This window comes from Ctenocephalides felis, unplaced genomic scaffold (genome assembly GCF_003426905.1).
Source record: "Ctenocephalides felis isolate EL2017-DRISC unplaced genomic scaffold, ASM342690v1 CF-g0.4_SCAFFOLD_00845, whole genome shotgun sequence".
In the NCBI taxonomy this organism is placed as follows: Eukaryota; Metazoa; Arthropoda; class Insecta; order Siphonaptera; family Pulicidae; genus Ctenocephalides; species Ctenocephalides felis.
In genome coordinates, this window is record NW_020536999.1 from 32,252,217 (window position 1) to 32,278,352 (window position 26,136).

The following is a 26,136-nucleotide window of genomic DNA, read 5'->3' on the forward strand; positions in this document are numbered from 1 at the left end:
AAAATATTATAATCCTCTGAAAGTTCTTATTGTCCATTTTAGAATTGCAATTTTTGCGTTTGCGACAATGCTGGTACTGAATATGCTTGCACTAGATTAGATTGTGGTAAGTAAATGTAACCATATGTTTATTTATAAATATTTATAATTATAATGTAAAACTCAATTTTCAGTTAATTTAGAATGTGTTCCATGCTCTGAATACAAAAATAAATGTAACGAATGCAAATGCAATCGATATGGAACTCTATGTGCTTGCACAGAAATGTACTGTCCTGATTGGGATTATTATGACGAGGATTTCATTTTCCCGTCCTCGTAAAAAAGAATAAACTACTATTTATTTTGTAAATCATTACTATATTCAATACTACACGTTATTACTGTCATTCCTTCTGCTAGGAATGCCCTGCCTTTTTAATAAATTATTGGTATGTGTTACATACTTACATGTGGAAACATTTACTACCGCTACCTCGATGAATGTCGGATAGATTACAAAAGTGGCTGGTCAAAACTTGACCAGGCTGTTCTTAGCAATTATATTCTAAAGTGAAGATGTATAAAAACATGTAAAAATAAAATAAATATGCAACTAACTAATCTTTTTTATTTTTTAATATAATGCATATTTAGGTTTAGAAAATCAGGCTTGCAAATTTTTTTAATTTCTCGATGATCCATAATGAAAAATTGAAAAAAGTATGTGTGGCTGTGTGAACTCAAACTATGCCATGAGACTCAAAACAGCTTCGCATTGAATAATTTTGTGAACCCACCGGCCAAGTCATTTTTTTTATAATCAAAAAATAATGAACAGATTTCAAAAATTTAGAAAACGTTTGAAAGATATCAATGTGTTCCAACTGATATCTTTCAAACGTTTTCTAAATTTTTGAAATCTGTTCATGATGTTGTGCAAAAACGCGGTGCAGTTTAAATTTTGGTAAGGATTGGCTGAGCCTTTTTTGTAATTAAATGTTAAATAAAAATTTTTGACTTTGGTAAAACTTTATGGTCTGGTGTACTCTAGTGTATGGTACGGGGTATTCTAGTTGTATAACAGTGAATTTTAGGTCGTTTTTAAAGTGTCGTAAAAAATGGAATGAATATTTTTACTATCCTTTTTTATGACCTGTTTATTAATATTATTAAAATCCAATAAAAAATTTAAAAAAAAGTTTTAAATTTGAAAAACTTGCAGCTGATGAAGTGGGAGGTCTCAAAAAATTGGCACCTAAGTCTTCTTACATTAATCTACAATGATGTCGCAATCGCCCGAACTAACGATGAGTAAAAAAAATATTTTTTCACAAAATGTTGACGGTATGAAAGAAAAGTGATTTTTTACTGTTTTTTAATTTCTCGAATTGCGGATGATGCTAGTTCGGGCTACAAATAGGTCTATAAATAAGGCTCTCTGAAAATTTCAAGTAAATCGGTGTAGTAAAGTAGAACTCTAAAAGTCGTGGGAAGAGTACTGAAAGTCTGTTTTGAAAAAAAGCATTTAAAGTTTTGCGTGGTTTTTCGCTTCAAAGTCATAAAATGATGAATGAACTTTTAATTAATCTGTCATTTCTGCTTCATACATCGGACCTTCTTCTACTTCAAAAAAAAAACTATTTTTCGCGTTTTTCTCTTCCAATCGAGCAGTTCTAGCATCTTTTGAATCGCTGATGTACGTATTTTAGATCGTTCAATCCTGGCGTTGTCTGAATGAGTTTCTGGTCCAATTTGCATTATCTCATGATGGGTCATAATTTTTAAAATCGGAAAGAAACCTTCATTATAATGCAAACTGAAAACAATGTTGCTATTTCTATTACCCGAGATTGGGAATGAATATGTTTCGGCGCGAAAGTCTAAATCAACGAGTTTAGAGACTCATTATTGTTCTGAGTTTCTGAACCTAAACATCGAATAAATAATTCATATGACCATAAACTGTCATAAATTGGTTTAATAATTTTTAAGACTTCTTAATGCTTTTTGTCTGATTAGACCCTGCTGGGAGCTGGAATTAGAACCAGTTTGGAGACCAATTTGGTCAGTAAAATAACTTTATCTCCGAAAATAATTCAAATTTTCAAAAAAGTTCTTGTACCCATATTCTTAGATAGTTCATCTTTGAAAATATGAACAAAAAAAATCGTTTTTTTTTAAATTCTACACTATAGAATATCCCTAAACATCCTAAAATATTGTGTAAGACTACGAAAAGTCGTTTATATTCGTCAAAATTCAATGGTGAGATCGTACCCTAATCATTAGCATATGGCAACACCGAAGTTTTCCGGGCGAATCCACTGTAAACATGACAGCTGTCAACTGTCACTTGTGTATACGTTATTCACGTCCTAAGTGTGGCGTAAATAATAAAGTAATTTTGAACATTTTCTGTAATTCGAATAATATTAAGATTTCAGAAATGTAAGCGTTTTGAAATTGGTTGATGTTAATATCATATAGTAATTAAATATATACGTTCACTGCTATACATTGCCAAGATCTGCTGTACTTGACGTTTGAGTTGTTTTTATAATTCAACTAATTCTTTCTGGAAATATTAAGATAAGTACAATGTTTGTGACAATACCAATTATTTCTCAAAGCGTTGACAATTCTGATTATTACCAAACCTAAAATCACTTGCTATATCAGAACATTAAGACGTTATGGAGGATAGATTAAGTATAACATCAGCAGATTCCATCATATCGAGTGAAGAATTTGAAATTGTGCCAGAAAAACCAGTCAGCAGTCCAAACTTACCAAATACTCCTACTCTTAACATTGCCCATGGAAACCTGGATGATTTGAAACAAACTCTGACTGAAGTTTTATATGAGCCCGATGTAAATTCTGGTAGGAATACACAAAGTTTATCTTCTTCTATACGTGTTATTGGATCTAGTTCAGCAATGGACTCAGAAAATATCAAAATTGATGCTGCCAGAAAAGTAGGTCAATCCACCTTTTATGATAACAAGGATGAACATGTCAGCTCTGTTGCAACTGAAAAAGCAGATGACATGAAACCTGAAACATTGGAAACTGATGATGACGGTATGTGTAGTTAAAATTATAGTCAACTTCTTAGAATATTATTTATATGCAATAAAATCTAATACATCTATGCATGATATTGCATATTTTACATTCTTGTCATCATTTTAGATTCCCTAGCGGTGTCTGATATTGACCAAGATTGCACAGTTTTTAATGGGGTCACCTATTTGGGAGCTGCTAATATCAATGCACCAAAAAGTGAGGCTGAAATTCATCGGAACATGTCTGTATTAAACAGTGCTCCTGGGGGTTTGAAAGTCAGCGTCAGTGTACCTACCTGTTCAGAAGGAGTTGTTGTGTGAGTCAAATAGTATTTATGCACTAAATTAGCTATGAGTAAACAACATGTGTATCTGCATTTAATTCATGATTTATTTATATTCAAATTTGACAGTGCAATTCATTAATGATGAACATTGATTAATTACATATGTATTAGATGATCTAATTATCCAAAATGAGTTTGTAAAGGAAATTCTATCTGAAGACTTATGGACAATGTTGCTATTTTTATTTATCTCATTTTATGAAGATTTTAATACAACTAACAAGTTCTTATTTGGAATAATTAGAAAAACCAACAATGTTCGAAACTAATTAACAACTTATTATTGATGTATGTGGAATGAATCAATGTTGTCATTCTACATGTGTTCTTTCTCTATGATCTTATATATATATATATATATATATATATATATATATATATATATATGCATATATATACAAATAATTAACTAATAACTAATATGTATATACAATCTTTTTAGCCTTTATGATGGAAGTAATAATTCTGTGATGGCCCGTTATGAAATACATAGGATTTTATTCTATGCTCGAGGAGCTGCTGGAAGTGCTGATGCTGCTTGTTTTGCATTTACTTGGTCACATGGTGAAAGCCAAGAGTGTGCTGTGTTTCAATGTCATGTATTTAGATGTGACATAGCAGAAGCTGTCGGCCAAGTTTCAAGTAAGTTAAATGTATTTATTAAAAATTAATTAGAACAATTATCATTCTTTAAAAATCTACAATAGATAGAAGCAAAATTGAAATGTATTTAAAAAATTCTGTCAATCATTATAATTATTGAGTATTTTAAAGTACTTCAAAGTTTTTGATATTCTTAATGTACTCATGTTTTGATAATCCAACAAATATAAAATTGATATTGTAAGAATATTAATATCTTCCATAGGCTGTTTTGCAAAGGCTTTTCAAAGAGTGCCAAAATCAATGGCATCCAGTTTTGCAAGCGCTAGCGATATGAATTCGTCTATGCTGAGCGCTTCCGGTAACGCTATGTTGGCCTCACAATCTGGTTTAGAGCCTCAGCCTGGAAGACAAGTTATGTTTGTTTTTGAAGTTAATATGGAAATCAGAGAACAAGATGCTAAGGTAAATTGTAATAATTATAGAGCATTTTAATGTTTTCAATAAAATTATTTATTTAGTCAAATATTTCAATTGAAACTGAATTTTATGATATGTGCTTTGCAGTGCTTCACTGCAAATTTAATAATTAAGCAGGATATAAATATATATATTTGCGGAAAATGTTTAATCTAAAGTTTTATCAATTATTGAAATACAAAATTTTAAAAGAATAATATTTATAGGGTCAATATCATGCAGTGCCAAAAGATAGAAGTTATTTTAAGCTTAGATGCAATGTGGACAAAGAAATTTGTATATCAGTTCAACAAGTACATTCAGCTCATGGTTTAAATGGTGAAGAAAATAAAAAAGATCGTTCAGGATTATTAGAAATTGATAGATGTTTTGGTGTTTTGTTGAGTCCAGGGAGACATGTACGCCACGGAGATATGCAACTGCTGGAAATGGTACTTGAATTTCTATTTTAAACCATATTATTGTAAATTTTAAACAGAAGTTTTATGGCCGTTTAATTGTTAATTTCTTAGTTGTTTATTTTTGTATGATTGTTTCATTTCAAAGATATCAATGGGCAGTGGACCACCTGACTCACCATCTTATAATATAAGAGCTCAATGGGATCCTTTGGAATCGGCATTTGAACCTCTAAATGTCGAAAGTGCTAAAGAATATATTACTGTCGCTGTAGATCTTGTGATTAAAGGAATTAGGGAACCATTAAGGTCAATATTTATCTTTATTTCATTTATTTTTGTGATATATTTTTAAATTTGTGTATGTAACATTTTAGATTTCTAATAGAGACACCAGTGAAAATATTTGCACAAAATGAACGATTCTGGTATTTTTCTAAAAGACCACTTATACAGCAATTTTTTGTAAATCTGAAGGAGGTAACGACTTATTCAGTTTACTTTTGTAAATATATACTATTATTTGTATTTAATATGTATTTTACATTTTACTAGGTGCCTGGTTCTGATCCTACAGAAATTTCATTTGAAGTATTGAATATAGAAACATCAGGAGAATTGGATCGTAACCGCTTGAATTTAACATTAAATCTTGCAAACCTTATAAAATCTCCCAGCTTCCCAAGTATTGACGTTGATACATTGAGCCCAAAAGATGATGATAGTTCTGGTAAGTTCTTTAGAATCTTTCTCATTGATTTTTTGTGAAAATTATAATTTTATTTTCAATTTAAACTATTGATTGTTTGTATTTTTATTTAGTGGTGCACTTTATCAATTTTGTATAATTCAAAACTAACAAGCATCTTTTACATTTATACATTAATTTCTAATACCTTTAATAAAATAGATTAAATATAGTTTTTGTTCACTAATATTACATTTTCGGTGAATTTCTTTTTTTATTAGATGGTGATGAGCCTTTGTTGAGTGGTACTGGTGAAGTATCAAAAGAATGCTGTGAAAGTGTTCTGGAGGATTGGGCTGAAGTTTTAAAAGCTTGGCAAGGTAATCAAAAACCAAAACAACTAGCTAATCTAGTCAGAATGGGTATACCAGAGGCTTTGAGGGGAGAAGTTTGGCAACGGTTAGCAAATTCGGAAAATAATATTGCAATGATGGATCGATACAGAGTTCTTATAACCAAGGTAAAATTGATGCATTTGTATATATATATATATATATATATATATATATATATATATATATATTGTATCTGTGTGTTAAGTGTAATATAATCGATCACAAAAATACTGCACAGAGAAAAACATTTGCCATAATGTACAATTGAATTTCTTCTTTGTTTATTTTTAGGAAAGTAGCTGCGAAAATGTTATACAGCGCGACATAAATAGAACATTTCCAGCCCATGATTTCTTCCGAGAAGCCGGTGGTTTAGGGCAAGATTCTCTTTATAGAGTTAGTAAGGCTTATGCAGTATATGATTCAGAAGTGGGTTACTGCCAAGGTCTTAGCTTCCTCGCAGCAACACTTCTACTTCATGTAAGTGATTTAAATAAATAAACCATAAATAATACTTTTAGATGTAGAAGGAAGCCATAAATCTTGAAACATGTAAAATATTAAAAGTTCACCAAGCAAACAAATACTTTTTCTAATTGCCAATGTTTTTTATTTTAGAATGTATCTATTAAACTTTTAATTGTTTTCAGTTGTTAACTACATTAATATTTTTTGTTTTTTATTTCAGATGCCAGAAGAACAAGCTTTTTGTGTTTTGGTTCGTCTTATGTATGGTTACGGTTTGAGAGATTTATACAAAGATGGATTTGAAAATTTATACTTAAGATTATACCAGTTAAACAGTCTGATGGAAGTATGTTAATTATGTTAATTAATTTTTTTGCATCATTTCAAAAGTACTAAAGAATGCATAATTACAGGAACAATTACCTAGTCTGTGGCAACATTTCTGTAATACAGGCATTGCAACTCACATGTTTGCCTCGCAATGGTTTCTAACACTATTTACTGCAAGATTTCCTTTATATTTTGTGTTCAATATTATTGATGTATTTTTGCTGCAAGGAGTAAACACACTGTTTCAAATAGCATTGGCACTATTAAATTACTGCAAAAAGGATTTAATTCAACTAGATTTTGAAGGAATTTTAAAGTATTTTAGGGTATCTTTGCCTAAAAAATGTAGAACTGAGGAAGTTGCTAAACATTTAATCCAAACAGCTTGCAGTATAAAACTAAAAAAATTAAAGAAATATGAAATGGAATTTTTAAGATTGAAAGGTAAAAATGTGAATATTCTAGAATGGTGTCAAATTACACTTCAATGTATAGTTAAATTCTATAAAATATAAAATTCTCATGTTTCAGCGGATCAAGATCGGGAGGAAAAATGCAGTACCGAAATTGACAACTTAAAATCTGCAGCATTACGAAATGATGAAGAAAAACGTATGCTGATTGATGAACTGACTCAGGTTATTCAAATTTTTCATAGTATTACATTATATTATGTCATTTCTATTTATCTATTTTTTTAATCTTCAGGTTAAAGATATGTTAGTGAAATCTGAAATTGAAAATAAACGTAGTGTTGCTATTATTAATGAATATAAGCAAATTTGTAAAAGGCAAGATGAGCAACTTTCTTCTACTAAAGCTCAATTGGAGGAACTGAGGGTAAGTGGTTTACAGAATTTTGCAGATATTTTAAATAAAAAGTTGAATTAAATGAAGTATTTTTTCAATGTATTATTGTTTTGAATAAGAAACGTACTGAAGCGTGTTCGACATGTGGTACATGTAATAAGGCATGTGGTGATAATGCAAACACTACTACAAATGAAACAATAAGGCATCCATTAGAAATAAAAAATGAACAAGTCTCAAATAAAATAAACAGTAAGTTTGGAAGGATGATGTTGTAAATTATTTTTGTATTAATTTTTGATTTATACATTTTTTAGTATCAAGTAATGATTTTGAAAGAGTCATTGATAGAGTTCGTGAGTTGGAATTGGAGTTAGCTGAAACAAAATTAGCTCATGTGGAAGCTGAATGTAAAAATCAGGTACATAAGACAGTGGATAATAAAAATCTTAGAGAAGCTTATTTTTGCAAAAATATATTAATGATATATATGCTCACAACTTTGGAGTTCAATTTCATCATTGCATTAATTAGTTTATCTCTAAAACATCTTTATTTATAATGAATTATTGTTTTAATTAGCAATATTATATTATATAAATAATTCTTTCACATTATTTTAGTGTAAAATTATTTTTATTTAATTGTATTTTATGACCTTTTTGTGATATTTATTTATAATTATTCTAAAGGATTTGAATCATCAACTTAATGCTACACTGGCTGAAATACAAAATAGTCGAAATAATTGGCCACCTTGGTTAAGTAAAACACTAACATCTATTAAAGAGCAAGTAGCGACAAGAAGGGACCAACCAACATTTCAAAGTTATACTCACAGTAATCATTCTCCACAAATGACGAGAAGAGATTCAAAGACCCTGCCAAATTTGAAAGAAAAATCATCATCTTTACTTTCAGAAAATGAATATTTCAAGCATCTTCTGAACAAAGAAGTTTTACGGAGAGATAGTATGTCTCAGAAGAAAATTACTGTAAATCCAAACAGAAATAGTTGCGAGATAAAAAGTAGCGAATTAATGCCACCGATTAAAGATTCTGCTAGTTGTAACAGCTTAACAATGCAATGAGTTGAGAGGTTAATAATTCCTCCAATTATTATTGTGTGGTCATTGATAAATAAGAGCAAAAATTGTCAAACATTTATAATTTATAACAGTTTTTGTTATATGCAAAAAGATCTAATCTAATATTAATTCATTGTGATCTTCATTAATGCACTTGTTTGTCTCGTCAATCTAATTTGGACTAGTCAAATGTTCTAATAAAAATGTATTAGAATTTGTACTCAAATCTTTTAAACAGATCTAAAAAAAAACTAATCATACATAAAGTATTTAATATATTTCATATTCAAAATATATAATTTTTAGTTTTAAGTTTCCTCTACTTATTAAAGTTTAATTCATCATAATTTTAAGAAAGCATAATTTTAAATATATATAATGCAAAAGAAATATTGATACTGGACTCTACATTCTTTAGGCTTGTGATATTCATTGGATTTCTGTGTCTTAACATGAATGTGTTAAATGTTATTTTTACAAACACATTTGATGCTAATGTTAAATTGCAAACTATTTTTATTAGTAATGCAATGCATGAAATTTTGATGGATAATAGGCCTTGTATCTTATATCATATTTATATTGATGCATAGCCTATTATCATATGCATGAAATATGCATATTTCGGTATAAGTATTCTGCATCATTTATTGATTTTAATACTCATGCAAAACATAATGAGTATCCTTAAGAAACCTTTATTTTCAAAATTCACATATTCACATGGCTTTGCAATTTGAAAAAATATTATGTTTGTTGTTTCACTTTAAAAATATCTTAAGAGTTTCAATAAGTGATACTATTGAAATGCACCAGTAGAGAATACAGTATTTTTTAACATTCATTGTAATTTTCTTAGCATTCCGTAATGAATAATATGCCTATTATCAATTCATGTTTCTAAGTTGTATGCATTTAGAGACTATTTTGTAGTATGTATTTAAAAATGCACAATATGTTATTATAATGTTAGAAGATCGCGGTGTAGATATATTTTTGTAGGTTTCAAATCTTTTCAATTGATATTGGTATGATATATGAATCTTTTTAATGCTAACACGCTGAAGTCGCAATATTTATGTATTACAAATATATTCTTATATTATTATAAAATATAGTATCACATATTCAATAACTTGCCAATAAATGTTAGTGTATTATCTAACACTTGTATCAAACAATTGCTTAATATAGAGCTTTTAAGTACCATGACCTTATGCTAATATAAGGAATCACAAATTTACATAAAGTCTAATTATTTTAGTACTTTTAATAATTTTATGATTTATTTTGTATATAAGCTGATGTTATGTAACATTTATTTTAATTGCATATTTGTTTAATACAAATGTGTGCAGTTCCACATAAATTGAATCTCTGTTGATTTTTAAAGTAAGCCCTATATCGGAAAATGTATAATTTGAAGTAATAAAGGCTGCATAACATATTATTTACTATATGTGAATTTATTATAAGATATTAAATTAAGTTTACAATATGGCTATATAAGTGCTAGTTTATCATTTAAAACTGCGACCTTCTTTATATTTGAAACCTCTTTTAGCATTTGTAGAAGCTAAGCTGAATGTTTTTCCAAAACTATAATGTTAAATTGAATTGATAAACTTTCCAAATTGTTTCGAATTTATTGTATGGACATACTTATGATTTACGCCTGGGATATGACCAAGATAGTTGGGAATAATTCCTGAACACTTTCTATATAAAACCAAACCTTTTTTTTCTTTAGGTGTGTCATCTTCAATACATTTGGTATAAGATTTTCGATCAGGTTTCACCATTTCATTCTTAAATTAATGTTAATATATTACCATTTGAGATTTAATTACAGCATTTAAATCAAGGATTAATATTTTTCACATATACCTTTTTATCTACAATAGTTTTATCTGCTGGGATATAAATATTCGGTTGTCTTTTAATCACGTTTTCACCTACTAATGTAAGAGGAATGGGGCGACCAGATACTCCTGCTAATAATGGTCCACTTCCTATAATTAAATATAATTATTGAATTAAATAATAATTCGTCTTTATCATAGAGTTAATTGTAACTCACGTTGATGCCCCGGATATCCATGCATAAACTTTTTTTGTGCTGTTATCACAAGTTCCATATCGGGCTCATATAACTGAGACGATATAAAAAGTTATTAGGTGAAAACTTATATAATACATAATTACAAAAAATACACATTTCATTTGGATTGAAGAGAAATACCTTGTAATCGTTTGCATATTTATCTGATAATACCAATTTCTCAGAATGAGTGATACTAGGATCAACAAACAATTCTTGTGTTGTTTTGCCAAAAGTGTGGCCCACATTGTTCGAGTATCCTGGAACATGACCCATGTACCTGTTCCAAGAATGAAAATCTCATAAATTAGTGTAAAAAATATTGATAATTCTTAATTTATAGGTTCAAGCATATTTCATTTATATTTTAACATTTTTATTCCCATGTATTTGGGATTTGAATTTATACCGCCGTTAGATCGGCTTAAGTCTTGTCATACATTATCTCTGGTAACACTACTGTGCAACATATGTCTAACCTACAAAATGTACAAATCTAACATGAAAAAGTATATGTTTGATAAAATTGATTGACGTTTTTCATTTGAAAAATTGACAAACTTTATTTGTTTTGCGTTAGTGAGAAATATTGTTTTAAAACACATGAATGACAAAGTTGTCATTTACAAATGAAGTAAGCCGTATTTAAATTTCAGGTTATATTAAAGTCGAAAATAATGACAATATCCTTTTAAAATATATTCCAACATCGTGTTTCAAAAGTCAAACAAAAAAATATTTAATTTGCAAGAACTTGTTAACGTGCGCGGTAAAAAGATTTTATTTTTGCAATGTATGATAATACATTTGAAATTTTCTTATAAGTACCTACGATGGCTACATTATTTCACACGCTTCAAGACCACAAAGAATATGCTGCAAATAATTCAATGAATAAACAAGAATATGAATCAGGTGGAAATACAATGGCAGCACGAAAAAAAAAAATTCAAGACGTTGAGCAGGAGGAAGGTGAGATCATATCCAACTCTGAATCAGAACACAGTTTTGACAATAACGTGCCATCCAAGCGTTTAAAAATTTGTAACAATGATCAAGAATTAAAATTAAAAAGCAATGAAACAGTAATAAATGATGTGGCTTCAGAAGATGCTGCCCTGAGTAGAGAAAACCAATACAATAGTACTGTAACATCATTTTTCCCCGAAAAGCCTAAAGTATCAGGTGAAGAATATTTAAAACTTAAACAAGAATTAAGAGAAAGAAAACTGAGATTGAAGAATATACCACGATTAAATGTAAAAGAAGCAGGTGTTGAAGCTGCTTTATGTTTACTTCCTGAGAACCGAATACCTTTATTTTTAACTGATATACAGCATTTGATTTTGTATTCTATACTAGGAAATCACTCTCCTTATCTGCCTTCCCGTTGGTGTCATTTACAAAAGTGGAATCATTTATCACAAATTGTTGTAAATGTTGCTGAAGGGGTCAGTTTAAATGATTATTTAGAACATAAATCATCATTTGAGACTATAGATAACATATTTAATACATCTGTTGAATTAGTTACACCTGCAGTTAGTGAAAACAGCATTATTGAAGAATTAGCATCTGTTCCCTTAACAGGGACCCAGAAGGATAAACTACTGAAACAGTTTGGAACACTAGAAACTGCCATGAAAAATTCCAAAGATCTTATGGTCATGATGCGAGCTGTATTCCCAATAAGTAAAGAAGTTAAAAATACACACCAGGATGATTTACCTCCAACTGATACATTTTCTCGGACTAAACTGCTATTATCAGCTTGGCAAATGGTAGAAGAAGGATATCCACTGCCATTAAAAGGTGAACTGGCAAAACGATATTCTGATTTTATCATGACCAAAGATTCATATACTCAAGTTACAGCTAAATCACCAATGTTTGGTCTAGATTGTGAAATGTGTAAGACAAGATTTGGTTCTGAACTTACAAGAGTATCAATGGTCAATGAAAAGTTTGAAGTGGTTTATGAAACATTTGTTAAGCCATACAATCCAATTATAGATTATGTAACTCAATTTTCTGGAATCACAAAAAAGATGTTGGAGAATGTTACTACACGTATTGAAGATGTCCATCGTGACATTAGACGAATATTGCCTTCTGATGCCATACTAGTAGGTCAATCACTTAACTCTGATTTACTTGCATTGAAAATGATGCATCCATATGTGATTGATACAAGTGTAATTTTTAACATAACTGGAAACAGGGGTCGGAAATCAAAATTACAGTTGCTTGTAAGGGAATTTCTGGGTCAAGCAATTCAAACAGCTTCATCTGGACACGATTCTATTGAAGACAGCTCAGCATCCTTGAAACTAACACAGCTTAAACTAGCTAAAGGCATTCATTTTGGAGATGCTGTTCTTGAGAATTCAAATAAGCAATATAAGGAGCTTTCAAATAGAGACAATCCTGAGAATGATTACTCTACTAGTATATTTAATCAAGTTACACGCTGCCATAAAACTGGTCACTTACCTTCTGCACAAATTCTGGGATGCCCAGATACAATATCTCAATATGAAAACTTTTTATTAAATGATGAAAAAAAAATTATAAAATGTATTCCAAGTAATACAAACAAAGAAGTTATCAAGAATACCTGTGAAAGGAGTCTTGAGCATAAACTTACCATTTCACACATAAAAATTTCAAAAAACAAAATGGTATCAGAAAAAATAGAGAAAACTCTGAAAAAAATAGATAAATGGGTAGGAAAGATTTGGGAGAACATGACGAAAAATAGTTTATATATTTTTATACTAGGAGGCGATGTAAATGCAAATGGTGCATGTTTTTTGGGGATAAAAAAACAATCAACTGGATTGTGAGATATTATAGCTTAATAATGAATATGTTATATAATAATAAGGATATAAATGTCTAAATTAAGACATGTTTAATTAAATGTGAACTTTTAATTTTGTATAGTATTTGTATTTAAGAAACATATATACAAATAAATTATTTAAATACTTTTATTTGGCTTAGTTTACTTTTAATTAAATATACAGGTTTTTTAGAAAACGGGGGTTTACCTATACTAATGTGATTATTAACGGTTTATTTATGATACAGAACTTTTACAAATTAATAATACGTATATCGAAAGTAATCGTGTAATAGTTTGTGAATTATATTTTCCCAAAACTTTGTTTTATCTTGAAGCAACTCTATTTGAAATCTGCGCGAACACTGTTCAATGCACTAGTGACGTCATTTCGTCCGCCGGGGAATCCTCCGTTTAACTGTGCGCTTTGTCATGTAGATATATATATTTATCTGCGCTTATGGGAGCCTCAATTTTATTTGTTAATTTGTAAAACTAATTCCCCTTGATAGTTTATATTCTTTATTTTACTATTATTGTGTATAAGTAAAAAATGGGTAATTTATTTGCATCGTCAACGAAATCTCAGGAAGACCAAAGGTGTGTGTTATTCATTTGTGTATATTTTGTTTTGTTAACTGTTGAATTTCATTAATTATTTTTAATCTTTAGAGAAGGTAATTATTAATGACTTTATATTTATATAAAATATGTATTTGTATATATATATATATATATATATATATATATAATATTTTGTTTTTTATTTATTGAATTAATTGTTCGAAAAGATATATATATATATATATATATATATATATATATATTTAATTGATATTTTCTGGATTTTTTAATAAATTGATAAGAGTTTCATAACAATTGATATTCATGTGATACATCTATTTATCTTAAAATATTGACTGCACGTGTTTGGAAATTATAGCTTTTACATTTCAATTTGAAGCATTCGTTTATTACAATATTTATGAAATTATTTCATAATGTTTCAACGTTACTAAATTTGAACATAAAAATTTTCAATTTGTTTGAATTACAGGCGACAAGCTTTAGAAGAATATTGGCGAAGGTAATTATAACAACATCTTAAATTCGAATATTAATATTCTCATTTTATTTGTATTTTAGGCAAGATTTGGAAGATTATTGGCAAAGGTGATTATTATAAAAAAAAATTATTTGATACAAAATATTATTTGATATTTATGTTTAGATATCTCTTATATACTTATAAAAATAAAAATTCAAATGAAATACGCATCATACTTAATACTATATGCTAATAAATAGTGCAAATTTAAAAATGGTTGTACTTCTGTATTTCATAATTTTGGCTTTAATTGTTTTCAATTTTTTGTATTTCAGAGAGGCAGAAAATTTATACAGACAAAGGTAATTACTTAAACTTTATCTTATATTTGAGATGCGACTTAATTTATTAATACTTTACTATTTATTTTAGGATAATTGAGGAGAAAAGGTAAAGGAACATGTTTTATTTTTACTGATTTCCTAAAATATTGCTTTGTATTTATAACTTATAAGTTATAAGCATTATTGTTTTTTTGCTTCATAATTATACATATTTGGTTGTGTTCAGATTTCAACTAAGATATCAACAATTATCTGATCTAAGACATCAACAAATATCTAATCTAGGATATCAACAGCAAAGGTGACTATTTCATATAATATTGCAATGCTTCAACTGTTAACAGGTTTCATTAAAAATTTATTTGCAGAAGTTACGAGCAAGTGGATAGAGGATATGTATCACAAAAACCATGGAAATTGTCTTTGATTATTAATGTTTTTAATGATGACTTACTTCCTTGGCATGACGTAAATGAAAACTATGTTTATAAGAATGTGTTACTTGAAAAATTTGATGATGATTATATGACAATAAAAAAATTATTTTACAGTACAACAAAAAACCAAGGCTTAACAGTATGTATTTATATCTTTTCATAAGCTCTATTTTTCAAATGTTTTGTTAGAGCCGAAAGATTACTAAAGAATGGCTAAAGCCTGATTTTTTAATCTATATTTTCAAATTACATGTTCATAATTTTCATTTCAAGTTGTTACGTATTTCTCGGTGTCAAAATCCAACCTTATATGGTCAATATTTACTGAAAAAAGAAGAAATGAAGTCAAGATATGGGAACGTAAATGTACAATATATGTTTCACGGAACTAATATTTCCAATTTGGACAACATTTTTAAATACAATTTAGATTGGAGACGTCATGGCAATAAAATAGGTAAGTAGGTATCAAAAGTATGAAAAATATTGATTTACAATTTGAAGCATATTTGTATTATGTTTAGGAAATAGGTACGGGAAAGGCGCATCTTTTAGTAAAATAGCTGCATATTCTAGTCATTACTGTGATAAAAAAGTAAATGTAAAAGTGATGATTGTATTTGAAGTCCTTATGAGCAATTGCTGCAATGGTGATAATAATATGATATTGCCAGATATATATGATCGTAGAACGAAACTCAGATATGATACAGCTGTAAAAGATAATAAAGGCAGTGTTGTTGTTAAGTTTTCTGATTATGAATTCTATCCAATGTTTAAATTAGAATTCAGGGGATATCCAAAAGCAATAAATAGTAATGGGATGTAAGTAAACTTAAATTATAATTTATGTATCAAATAAATTATGTATGTAATTATATAAACAAAGATTATATTTTAAGATATGACTGTATTATATATAAGAACATTAATATTTTTTATCGCATATTATTAAATCTATATGTATCCACTATTGTTAAACTGATTTATAAATATACTTATATTATATATATTTATAATATAATAGAAAAAAAACTTATATCGTTTTTTATAAATTCAATATTTTTAATCTATAATAATAATGCAAAATTGCAAAATTTATAGATTCCTTTATTTCAATTTATTATATTAATTTTACGAAATAATAAGTTTTTAACATATTTTTACTTGTGTTCGAAAGAAATTTTGCATCATTTTAAAATAAATTCTTTATGTTAAATTATATTTTATAGAAAAGTATATAAAGTATATATTATATTCCATTTTACAATACCTAGCTATAAGTTAGATAAATAAATAAAAATGATATATTTCTATTTAACTCACCCTGGTATCAAATGGGGTTCTGGAATTTCAATAAGCTGTACAGCTGGAACGTTAGCCATATTGATATACTTAAATCAAATTAAAAATATACATAACTTAGATAGAAAACTCTAAAATAATTTTAATTTTGACTGGCTCTATATTAAATTGTAACATATCTAAAATTTACATATTGTTTATTTTGTGATTTTTTTCAGTAATTTCCATGGTTGTCATGGTAAACAGTAAAAAACCAAACAAGTAGATTTAGCTACACCTTATCATATTTTGACTGAGAATGCAACTAACAAAAATTATAAAAAAAATATTTTATATTGATAAAAAATTATAAATATCTTTAATTACAAATTTCAAAATAAAAACAGAGATTTAATTTTATACAATATGCACATTATATGTCCATTACTGGTGTATCCATTGTTTTGCATTTTTCGTGTCATTCCCAAATGTTCTTCCAAATCTGTAGAGTAGATAATGTAAAGTTAGAAATTGTTATGATATAAATATTGATAAACAAAATTATTAAATGCTGATAAATAATTTACAAGGTCTCGTTGATTAGTTTTGCGAAGCGATCGCCTGAGTATTCTTTTTAGAATTTTTAAAAAAGTGCAAAATTGTCCATGCTTTCGCAAAAAATACTAAATTGATTTTGAAATTTAAACAATCGTTGGAAAGTATCATTTTGAAATTGAGCTGATTTGTTCTTGGAAAAGGTCGGTTGAGTCATGATTGCGTTCATTTCTTCGTAACAAAATATCGAAAAAAAAAATTCGCCGTTTTTTTTATGAAACTTTAAATCTAAAATTTATATTCTATACAATCATCCTAAAATGTTATACGCGTATTATGAATAGTGGCTGGTTCTCAAAAAATTATTAATATGTTAGAATATATGGAGGTTCATGGAATAAATGGGCCGCCTTAATTAATTCAGTTACAGGTATGAGTTTTTGTAGTAGAAAGTTTTATATAAATAATTAAATTTAATTTTTTCTTGATTACATCGATTATTAATTTGCCTTAAGACAAAATGCCATCTAGTTTATTAATATATTTTTTTTTGTTTAGTGAAAAATTGAGTAATGTAATATTGCCTAAAAATAATATTTTTTTATTTAAACTTTCCTAGTTTTGAATCCAGGAACAAATCCAAGGTATCCAGGAAGTAATCCAACGTTATTAAGATACTTCTCGGTGGCACCTGAACTTCCATCCTCTCGGGGAATACCGGTAAGTGTCCATGCTGACCAATGGCCAGTTCGTTGAGGAAGGCCACAGTTTGAAAAATCATTCTCTAAAATAATGCCCATTCGGTGCGAGTACCCTGATCGGAAATTCATATATTTTATACATTGTGCTTTATGAAAAATAGTGCTGAGTGAAGTGTGTGATTGGCAAATAGTTGTTGTTGATCATTTGATTAATGATCATTTTGTTTTGTGACAATAAATCATGTGATAGTTTATACTGAATATGAAACTCTTTGTGGAATTATAAGTAAGTCCTAATATTTCATTATTTCTACAATTGCGATGCAAACACAATTTAGCTAAGTTTTTGCTAAATTTTATGTTAGATGTACAAAAACATGCTAATATAAATGCAACTAAATTGAATTAATAAATAAAATCATATGCATAGTTTTTGTCTTTTTTCACAAATAATTTAATGAATGAAATAATAAATTTCACAATTTAGAACAAGTTTACAAATTGAATAATTGGCTTAAATTGTACTTTGGTTTATGAATAAGTAGTTTTGAATATTTTATATATTATATATTGACATCAACTAATTTTGCTAAAATTAAACTTCAATTTTTGCGATAAATTGCGTAATTATAATGAATATGTGTATGATTTTAATCTAATATTTCATATTGATATCAACTAATTTTGCCCACTAAATTTTGAATTAATTTTGATTAGTATTATATGTTTATTAACTTCCCGTTGGGCAGTTAGTAATGGGCCGAAAATCGAAAATGAAAATTTTTGCATATCTTCACGTTTTGAAGGTTCTGAACATTTTGATATACCTCAGAAAAATTGGATGTGTGTGTGCGTGCGTGTTTTTGGAAAAAAAAATTTCTTTTGAAAAAAAATTGTTTTAATTTTTTTCGATTTTTTTGTATATCGGAAATAATTCAGATTTTAATTTTAATTCTGACTAAAGTTTTAATATACTTTAAACTTTGCAATTCAGTTTATATAATATAATATTAATTTATATTATATATAAGTGAATTATATATAATATTATAAGAATTAATTCTTATAAATATTAGACAATGTTAAAATCTTTAAAATAATCTATTTGGAAACATTCAATATTTTTTTAACATTTCCTTACGATATGGGAAGTTCTAGCAATTTGCCTTAAGGCACGATGCCATACGCCCCTAGTGGGGTTTTATATTTTTATTAACCAACATTAAAACATTTTAGTGAGTTCAATATTTGTTTTTGTGTGATTGAAGAAAATGTTTTATTAGTTTCAGAATTTTATAGCACGATCAAAATTAGGCCAAACACAATGAGGAATTCATGTTTTGTTCTTTTCAAATGAACTATGAAATACATCCATGATATATAAATCAAAATTCAAAGTTGCATGTTGAGAAACACAGGTATAATGAACGCTTTATAATTGTAGCCATAACATTTCAAGTTTTGGGCATTATGTGATTTGGTTTTGCATGATAAAGAACTTGTGTATTGTTAAAACTTAAAAGATATACATATGTATATATAGATATACATGCGTATATTGTGGATGTTTTAAGTGATTTGTGTTAGTAAAATGATTGTTTACGTTTAACTATACTATTTAACAAATATTAATTTTTACTTGATACTAATTGTGAATATTATATGATTGCAATTCAGTTTTACTTACTGTTTAACTGGTCTCTGGAAAAGGATTCTAATTGTAGCTGATTCATGGTAAGTTATTAATCAAGTCAGTTATAAAAACGTTACTAATAATTTAATTCGTTTATATTTTGACGTAAAAGTTAAGTAAATGTCTATTTTTTGTTTAGGAAAATAAATGAATTGTTGAGAATAAATAATTGCTTACATTATTATTGAAATAATTAACATAATAATGTAATATATTATTTATTTCTACAGTGATTGTAATATTTTTCGCATATCATAAAATGATTAGAAATATGTTTTTTTTATACATACATTTATAAATTTCTTATTTCTTATACATACATATATATATATATATATATATATATATATATATATATACATATACATATATGTGTGTTTTTGGGTATCCATTCAATAATTGAAAACAAAATTATAAAAATGTCTTTATTATAGTAGTTCATTTGAAAAATGAAAAAAACACATAAAAATGGGAACACTAATTAATTATTATAAAAACTGCTAGTTACTATCTATACATAAATGATTGATACTTTTGGTACTTTTCTAGAATAAAAGATCTATACATCTATCGCAAAGTATTCGTTTTGAAAAGTTCATTGAACATATATATAAACCACATTGAATGAATTTATAATATAAACTGTCGTTGCTTTTTTTTAATATATATCATTTATATTTTCAATTAGAATAATCTCCACGCAACCAGCGTTTTCCATCTATAGAGTTTTTACCAAACGTTTTTCCAACCCTGAAAAAATATTCATTATAATTATAACATATTTTCAAAATCTTTCAAGTAATTTCACCACTGCGCTTATATTTCAATTATATTAACCTGATATTATTTCCTGGTATGTGTCCCATATATCCAGGCAACTGGCCTAAACTCTTATGGTATATAGGATATCCATCGGCACCTCCGCCAATGAAAGAGACCCCTGCTTCTCCGATTGGACACCACTGTTCTCCTCGTCTATATTGATAATTATTTGTAAATTCTACCATGGCCATCGGTATAATATTTGGGTGGCCTTCGCTGAATTTGGGGAACTCGTACGGTTTATACTTTTCTTTACCTGTGGGTTTTATGAAGGAATTATAATTTATTATTTTGATTTTGAAAAATGAAATAAAACTAGTGGTGTATGGCAACGTGCCTTGAGACAAATTGCTAGAACTTCCCGTACCATAACGAAACGATCGAAGAATATTAAATCTTTTCAAATAAATTATTATAAATACTGTAACGTTTTTTAATATTTATAAGAATAAAATGAATTACAAAGGTAAAATTATTTATTTTAAGTATATAAGTGAGCTTCAGAACTTTAGCATGAATTAAAATTAAAATCTGAATCATGAAATTTTTTTTCGGAAAACAATTGTTTCGCCAACACAAGCAGAATGTTTCTTGGATCATTCAAATTGGATACTCCGTTCTCTAAAAAACTCGATTTCTCCGTATCTCTTTGTTCCGTATCTCTGTAACGGTTAGACCAGCTCTTTCCAAAAACTATCAGCACATCTCCCTACAATAGAAATCGATTGTTTTCTGAATTTTTCAAATCGGTTCAGCCATCCACCCGAAATCGCCGACGATAAATTGTCTCCACACATACACACACACATATACACACACATCCATTTTTTCTGAAGTATGCCAAAATGTTCAGAATCCTCTGAAACGTGACGATATGCAAAAAAAATCATTTTCGATTTTCGGCCCATTACTATAACTTACCCTATAGAAAGTTAATTCTATAGATTATATTACATTTTTATAGATTCACTTATACATTTTTTCTGAAGTATGCCAAAATGTTCAGAATCCTCTGAAACGTGACGATATGCAAAAAAAATCATTTTCGATTTTCGGCCCATTACTATAACTTACCCTATAGAAAGTTAATTCTATAGATTATATTACATTTTTATAGATTCACTTATACATTATGAATGTAAACATAACACTGAAATGAAAATTTTGAAAATTCAATAAACTTCAGATTATATTATAGTGAAAAGTGTTGTTTGAAAATTTAATGAATCTAATTCATTTATTTTCTATTTTATTATATATTTTTGTTCAGTTCTACTTAAAAGTCTATATCTCTGCGGTATGCACACAGACATTGATTTAGTGTGAAATCTTTATATTTAATTATTATGATTTTATTTTAAAATTAATTTTACATATATAATTTATTAGACATTATAAGGTTATGGGATTCCATCCATCAGCATTTGTTAAAACGAACAGACTTTTCTCACCTTTAAACGCTTGTTAGAAAGTGTAATCCGTAAATGTCCGCATTTTTTTTGTCCACCTTTTCGGGCGCACGGATCAACCGATTTGAATGGTTTAAAAAACATTAGATTCCTATTGACAGAGAGATGTGCTGATTTGCTTTTGACAAAGGCAGGTCCAGCCGTTAGCGAGATACGTAACAAAGAGTGCAGAACATACAAATCGAATTTTTGAGAGAACGGAGTATCCGATTTGAATGATCTAAAAAGCATTTGATTTGTAATTATAGGGAGAAGAGGTGATTAGTTTTTGGCAAAGGCAGGTTCAGCGGTTTTGGAGATACTGAGCTAAATGTGCAAAAAATGGCAGTTTTTGAGGAAACTAAGCGTTTGATTTGAATGATTCAAAGAACTTTCTGCTTTTTTAACAAAATAATTGCGATTCAGTGTATATAATTCATATAAATATTAGACAATGCTACAATATTTATAATAATCTATTTACGGTACGAGAAGTTCCAGCAATTTGCCTTAAGGCACGATGCCATACACACCACTAGTTACATACCAAGATCAGGTCTCTCTCGGCCCATGAAAAATGGGTGCACATCATAAGTTGGAGGCGGTAAACATGGTTCGCAAACTGGTACCGTTGTAACCACACCCATCATTTCTGGTCTCACGACTTGCAAAGGCATTGAAAAATCGCTTCTTTGTTCCTAAAAAAACAAAATCATTTGAATCACTTTAGAATTATATTTATCTGCGCAAAATAAGTACCAAAGTATGTACTTAAAAATAATTACTGGTTTATTTACAGTGTCTTGTATTCCATATCATAAATTTATATCCATTTAAACATACTATATCAGATATCCATTTAGATTGATTAAATTCGAGAGCCTTGGGCATACGATTTTTCACGGCTTGGGTTGCTTGTATATTTTGGGATTGCAGTTTTTGTAATGGTGTTAATCCTTCCATGGCTTCAACACGAGCTCTTTGGCCATACCTCCCATGTTGTTTGGGTAAGAGCCCTAATAAAATATATTTATTATATATCAATTATTGTATTTGATTAATTATTTAATTAGACTTGAAATTTTACCTTCGAATCCGGGAGCTGCATGCTTATATGACGGATTTTGGTACATATATCTCGATCGTACCACATCGATTTCGCGTAGACATTTTCTGTACACCTTTGGCAGTTTTTTCATGTTAATATTTGTTACTCGTGTATGTAACTATTTATTCATTAATTTAGATTTAATTTCTTTATCAATAATTATATAATATTCATGAGGCAAAATTTTATAATGAAATCCACCTTTTATCTTGAGTGTTTTTTATATTATAAAGATCTATGATATACTCGTATCTACTGTACTGTAGCACTATTATACTAGTAAACGCTTTTTCAAAAGAAATTACGTCGCCAAAAGTAATTTATACATTCTAGTTACGTGAACAATCCCTAGTTCCGGATTTGGATTTCAACCTTGGTCAGCTCGGTATCAAGGTGTAAAATATCAGGTTTTCACTAGAGACCATGATTCTCAAATATAATTTCAAGTAGAAACTGTCGTTCAGGGACATTGTTGTATAAAATTATAAATGCTAAAAATACTATATAAAGTATTGTTATAACATAGGATTACATTATTAAGTTACATTACATTACATTATATTACTTATTATAATTAACTATATGAAGCCGATTGGATTGGATAATTTTATTGTCAAATGTTGTAAAATGAAGTGAATAAAATTGTATGATGCTGTATTTTTTATATAACACATATTGGATAATTAAATAAAAACAACCAGTCTTTTTTTGAATTATTATCGGTCTATAAAATAAAAAATATTTATTAATTGTTTTGGTATCGTAGCGGATGATTTAATTGTTCAGAATTTAGAATAAATATATAAATAAATAATATGAGGCTGCAAGGAGAGGATAACTATAGTTGTCCAATATACTGGGTTGACTTCTAAACAATTAAATCATCCGCTACGATACCAAAACAATTAATAAATATTTTTGTATTATATAGACTGATAATAATTCAAAAGAAGACTGGTTGTTTTTATCTAATTTTCGAATAAGTGTTATATAAAAAATACAGTATCAAACAATTTTATTCACTTCATTTTACAACATTATTCTATTTTTTTATTTATTTATTTATTTATTTATTTGGCTTCAACCTTATGGTTATCTAGCACATTACAGATATTTATAATATTAATTATAACTATATATATATATATATATATATATATATATATATATATCAACATTATTCTATTTAGACAGATTATAATTTATAAGAAAAAAAAATATTTACAACATTTGGCAATAAAGTTACGTCATACAACTCAAATTATTTTTATAAATAGAACAACAAAAATAAACATAGGTACTATAAAGACTTGTTTATTTAAACTTTTCAAAATGAGCTATTAACGCAATTTCGTTTCTTTTCAATATTCTCGTCTCATAACATAATAATCTAAAGTACTTCTCAATTTTTGTCATTTACGAGACCGTTAACTTTAGTTATTATTTTCGTTTTTCCCGATTATTATTTTTGTCTTTTCTTTTATAAAATACGTACTTCATTTAAATTAAAAGTTACTTACAGTAAAATCATCAGTTAATCTATTCGGCAAAATTAAATCTTCTCTCAGTGTAGTTGCTGGTTCTACAAGTGCTTTTTTTGTTTGTGAAGCATAAGTTGATCCTATGCGATAAGTATATGGAGGACGATGATTCTTGAAACTTAAAAGATAGAACAATATAAATAAATAAAAGTTAGTAAATTAAATAAATAAAAAACATTGAAGAATAAATAATAAATAAATAAATAATATTTTGAAGAATTTTTGAAGGTTTTAGAAATCGAAGCAAGTTTTTCCTATTATTGACAATTCCGGGAAAATTACCATTATATTACTGAACCAATTTCATTATGTTTTAGTCAATTTCTTAAAATTTTATACTGTGTAAATAAAAAATTAACTTTGCCTGCTTTTCTCCACTACGTGATCATACTTTTAATACATGTTTTACTTTCAAACATTAATTTCAAATTTTAATTTAAAAATTATTATTTGATTCTTAGTCATCATTTACACAATAATATTTTTTCTTACCCCGGTATGTATGGTTGATCTATGGCCATCATCTTGAGATACTAATAAGATTATAAAATATTACTAACAATTTTGAATAACCAACTACTCAATATTGATTTTTGTTTTTTTCCTATTTATAAATGTCCACTATAAATGTCATTTTAAAGTAATAATCATATTCATAAATATTTTTAATATTTTATGTATTTATAATAAAAAATGTATACAAAGTTTGTCTTATTCTATGGATCATAGTAGTTGCCATTATGATTTCATAATAAAATAAACCCTATCATAACATTAAAAATATTATATATAAGTTATATGGCAGTGTTTGTAAAAAGTAATTTATATATAAAAATTTATATACAAATATATTTTGATTTTATCGAATTTTCCTACTAAACTATTTTTGGTTTAAGTATTTGGCTTCATTGATTTTGAAAACTCTTTGATATTAAAATAGATGTAATTGATGTTGAAATTTGCTTTGTAATATCAATTGCTAAATAAGTAATCAAAGAGTTTTCAATTTTATTTATTATATTAACTTAAATATCTATTATTAATTAATCGAATGTAACATTACCTAACTAATTATTAGTGGTAAATGCTCATAATTTGAATTGAGTTGTATATTATTATTGGTAACTTATTTTGATTCTGTGTAATTATTCGATGAGGAATAATTTTGTAACTAGATTTATTTTTTTGTGAATAATATGCTATTTAAAGCAAACTGGTCCCACTTGAAAACCAAAAGCTTGTTGAGGCAAACCATAATCAGTTGGATAGAAATCTATTATTGGCAAAAAGTTCAATTTTTTTGTTCTCACTTCGAACACGGTTTCACTTTTGCTCTTGCCAGTCTGAAAGATTTGCAAATATTTATAATGTGATTTAAATCAGTATTAATAATCGATAAATAAATTAAAAATAATAAAAAATAATAAATTTCTCACTCAGCATAGTGAATTTCAAAATTTTTGAGACAACATTACATAAGCTGTAATTTTGTTGAAGAATATATTAGAACATGTAGAATAAACCATTTGCATTTAGATATTCTTGAATTAAG

General features: G+C 27.6%; 5 protein-coding genes across 5 annotated transcripts in view; 2 read left to right on the top strand and 3 right to left on the bottom strand.

Annotated features, from left to right (window-relative positions):
• The first annotated feature begins 2,372 nt into the window (after positions 1 to 2,372).
• On the top strand, positions 2,373 to 8,831 carry LOC113363770 (rab GTPase-activating protein 1-like). Its single transcript, XM_026606255.1, has 17 exons — positions 2,373 to 3,066; positions 3,178 to 3,367; positions 3,840 to 4,039; positions 4,266 to 4,465; positions 4,687 to 4,911; positions 5,027 to 5,187; positions 5,256 to 5,358; positions 5,434 to 5,608; positions 5,848 to 6,086; positions 6,253 to 6,441; positions 6,650 to 6,775; positions 6,843 to 7,203; positions 7,291 to 7,397; positions 7,468 to 7,599; positions 7,689 to 7,821; positions 7,887 to 7,990; positions 8,262 to 8,831. The coding sequence occupies exons 1-17, from the start codon at positions 2,676 to 2,678 to the stop codon at positions 8,658 to 8,660; spliced, it is 3,435 nt and encodes a 1,144-aa protein (XP_026462040.1). The 5' UTR covers positions 2,373 to 2,675; the 3' UTR covers positions 8,661 to 8,831.
• A 1,346-nt stretch (positions 8,832 to 10,177) lies between these two features.
• On the bottom strand, positions 10,178 to 11,034 carry LOC113382275 (UPF0605 protein CG18335-like). The gene is made up of 5 exons (XM_026620765.1): positions 10,900 to 11,034; positions 10,738 to 10,810; positions 10,545 to 10,669; positions 10,320 to 10,465; positions 10,178 to 10,256 (listed from the first exon to the last, which is right to left on the bottom strand). Exons 1-5 carry the CDS (start codon positions 11,032 to 11,034, stop codon positions 10,178 to 10,180), a joined length of 558 nt encoding a protein of 185 aa, XP_026476550.1.
• Positions 11,035 to 11,273: 239 nt separating this feature from the next.
• Positions 11,274 to 13,627, top strand: LOC113363771 (RNA exonuclease 5-like). The gene is made up of 2 exons (XM_026606256.1): positions 11,274 to 11,392; positions 11,584 to 13,627. The coding sequence occupies exon 2, from the start codon at positions 11,592 to 11,594 to the stop codon at positions 13,602 to 13,604; it is 2,013 nt and encodes a 670-aa protein (XP_026462041.1). The 5' UTR covers positions 11,274 to 11,392; positions 11,584 to 11,591; the 3' UTR covers positions 13,605 to 13,627.
• Positions 13,628 to 20,345: 6,718 nt separating this feature from the next.
• LOC113382291 (UPF0605 protein CG18335-like) lies at positions 20,346 to 25,108 on the bottom strand. Its single transcript, XM_026620766.1, has 7 exons — positions 25,077 to 25,108; positions 24,564 to 24,702; positions 23,023 to 23,161; positions 22,779 to 22,951; positions 22,483 to 22,633; positions 20,503 to 20,743; positions 20,346 to 20,415 (listed from the first exon to the last, which is right to left on the bottom strand). The coding sequence occupies exons 1-7, from the start codon at positions 25,106 to 25,108 to the stop codon at positions 20,346 to 20,348; spliced, it is 945 nt and encodes a 314-aa protein (XP_026476551.1).
• Positions 25,109 to 25,783: 675 nt separating this feature from the next.
• LOC113382307 overlaps positions 25,784 to 26,136 on the bottom strand; it is a 38,417-nt gene continuing 38,064 nt past the window's right edge. The window contains 1 exon segment of the mRNA XM_026620767.1: positions 25,784 to 25,927. Coding sequence (XP_026476552.1) covers positions 25,784 to 25,927 — 144 coding nt within the window.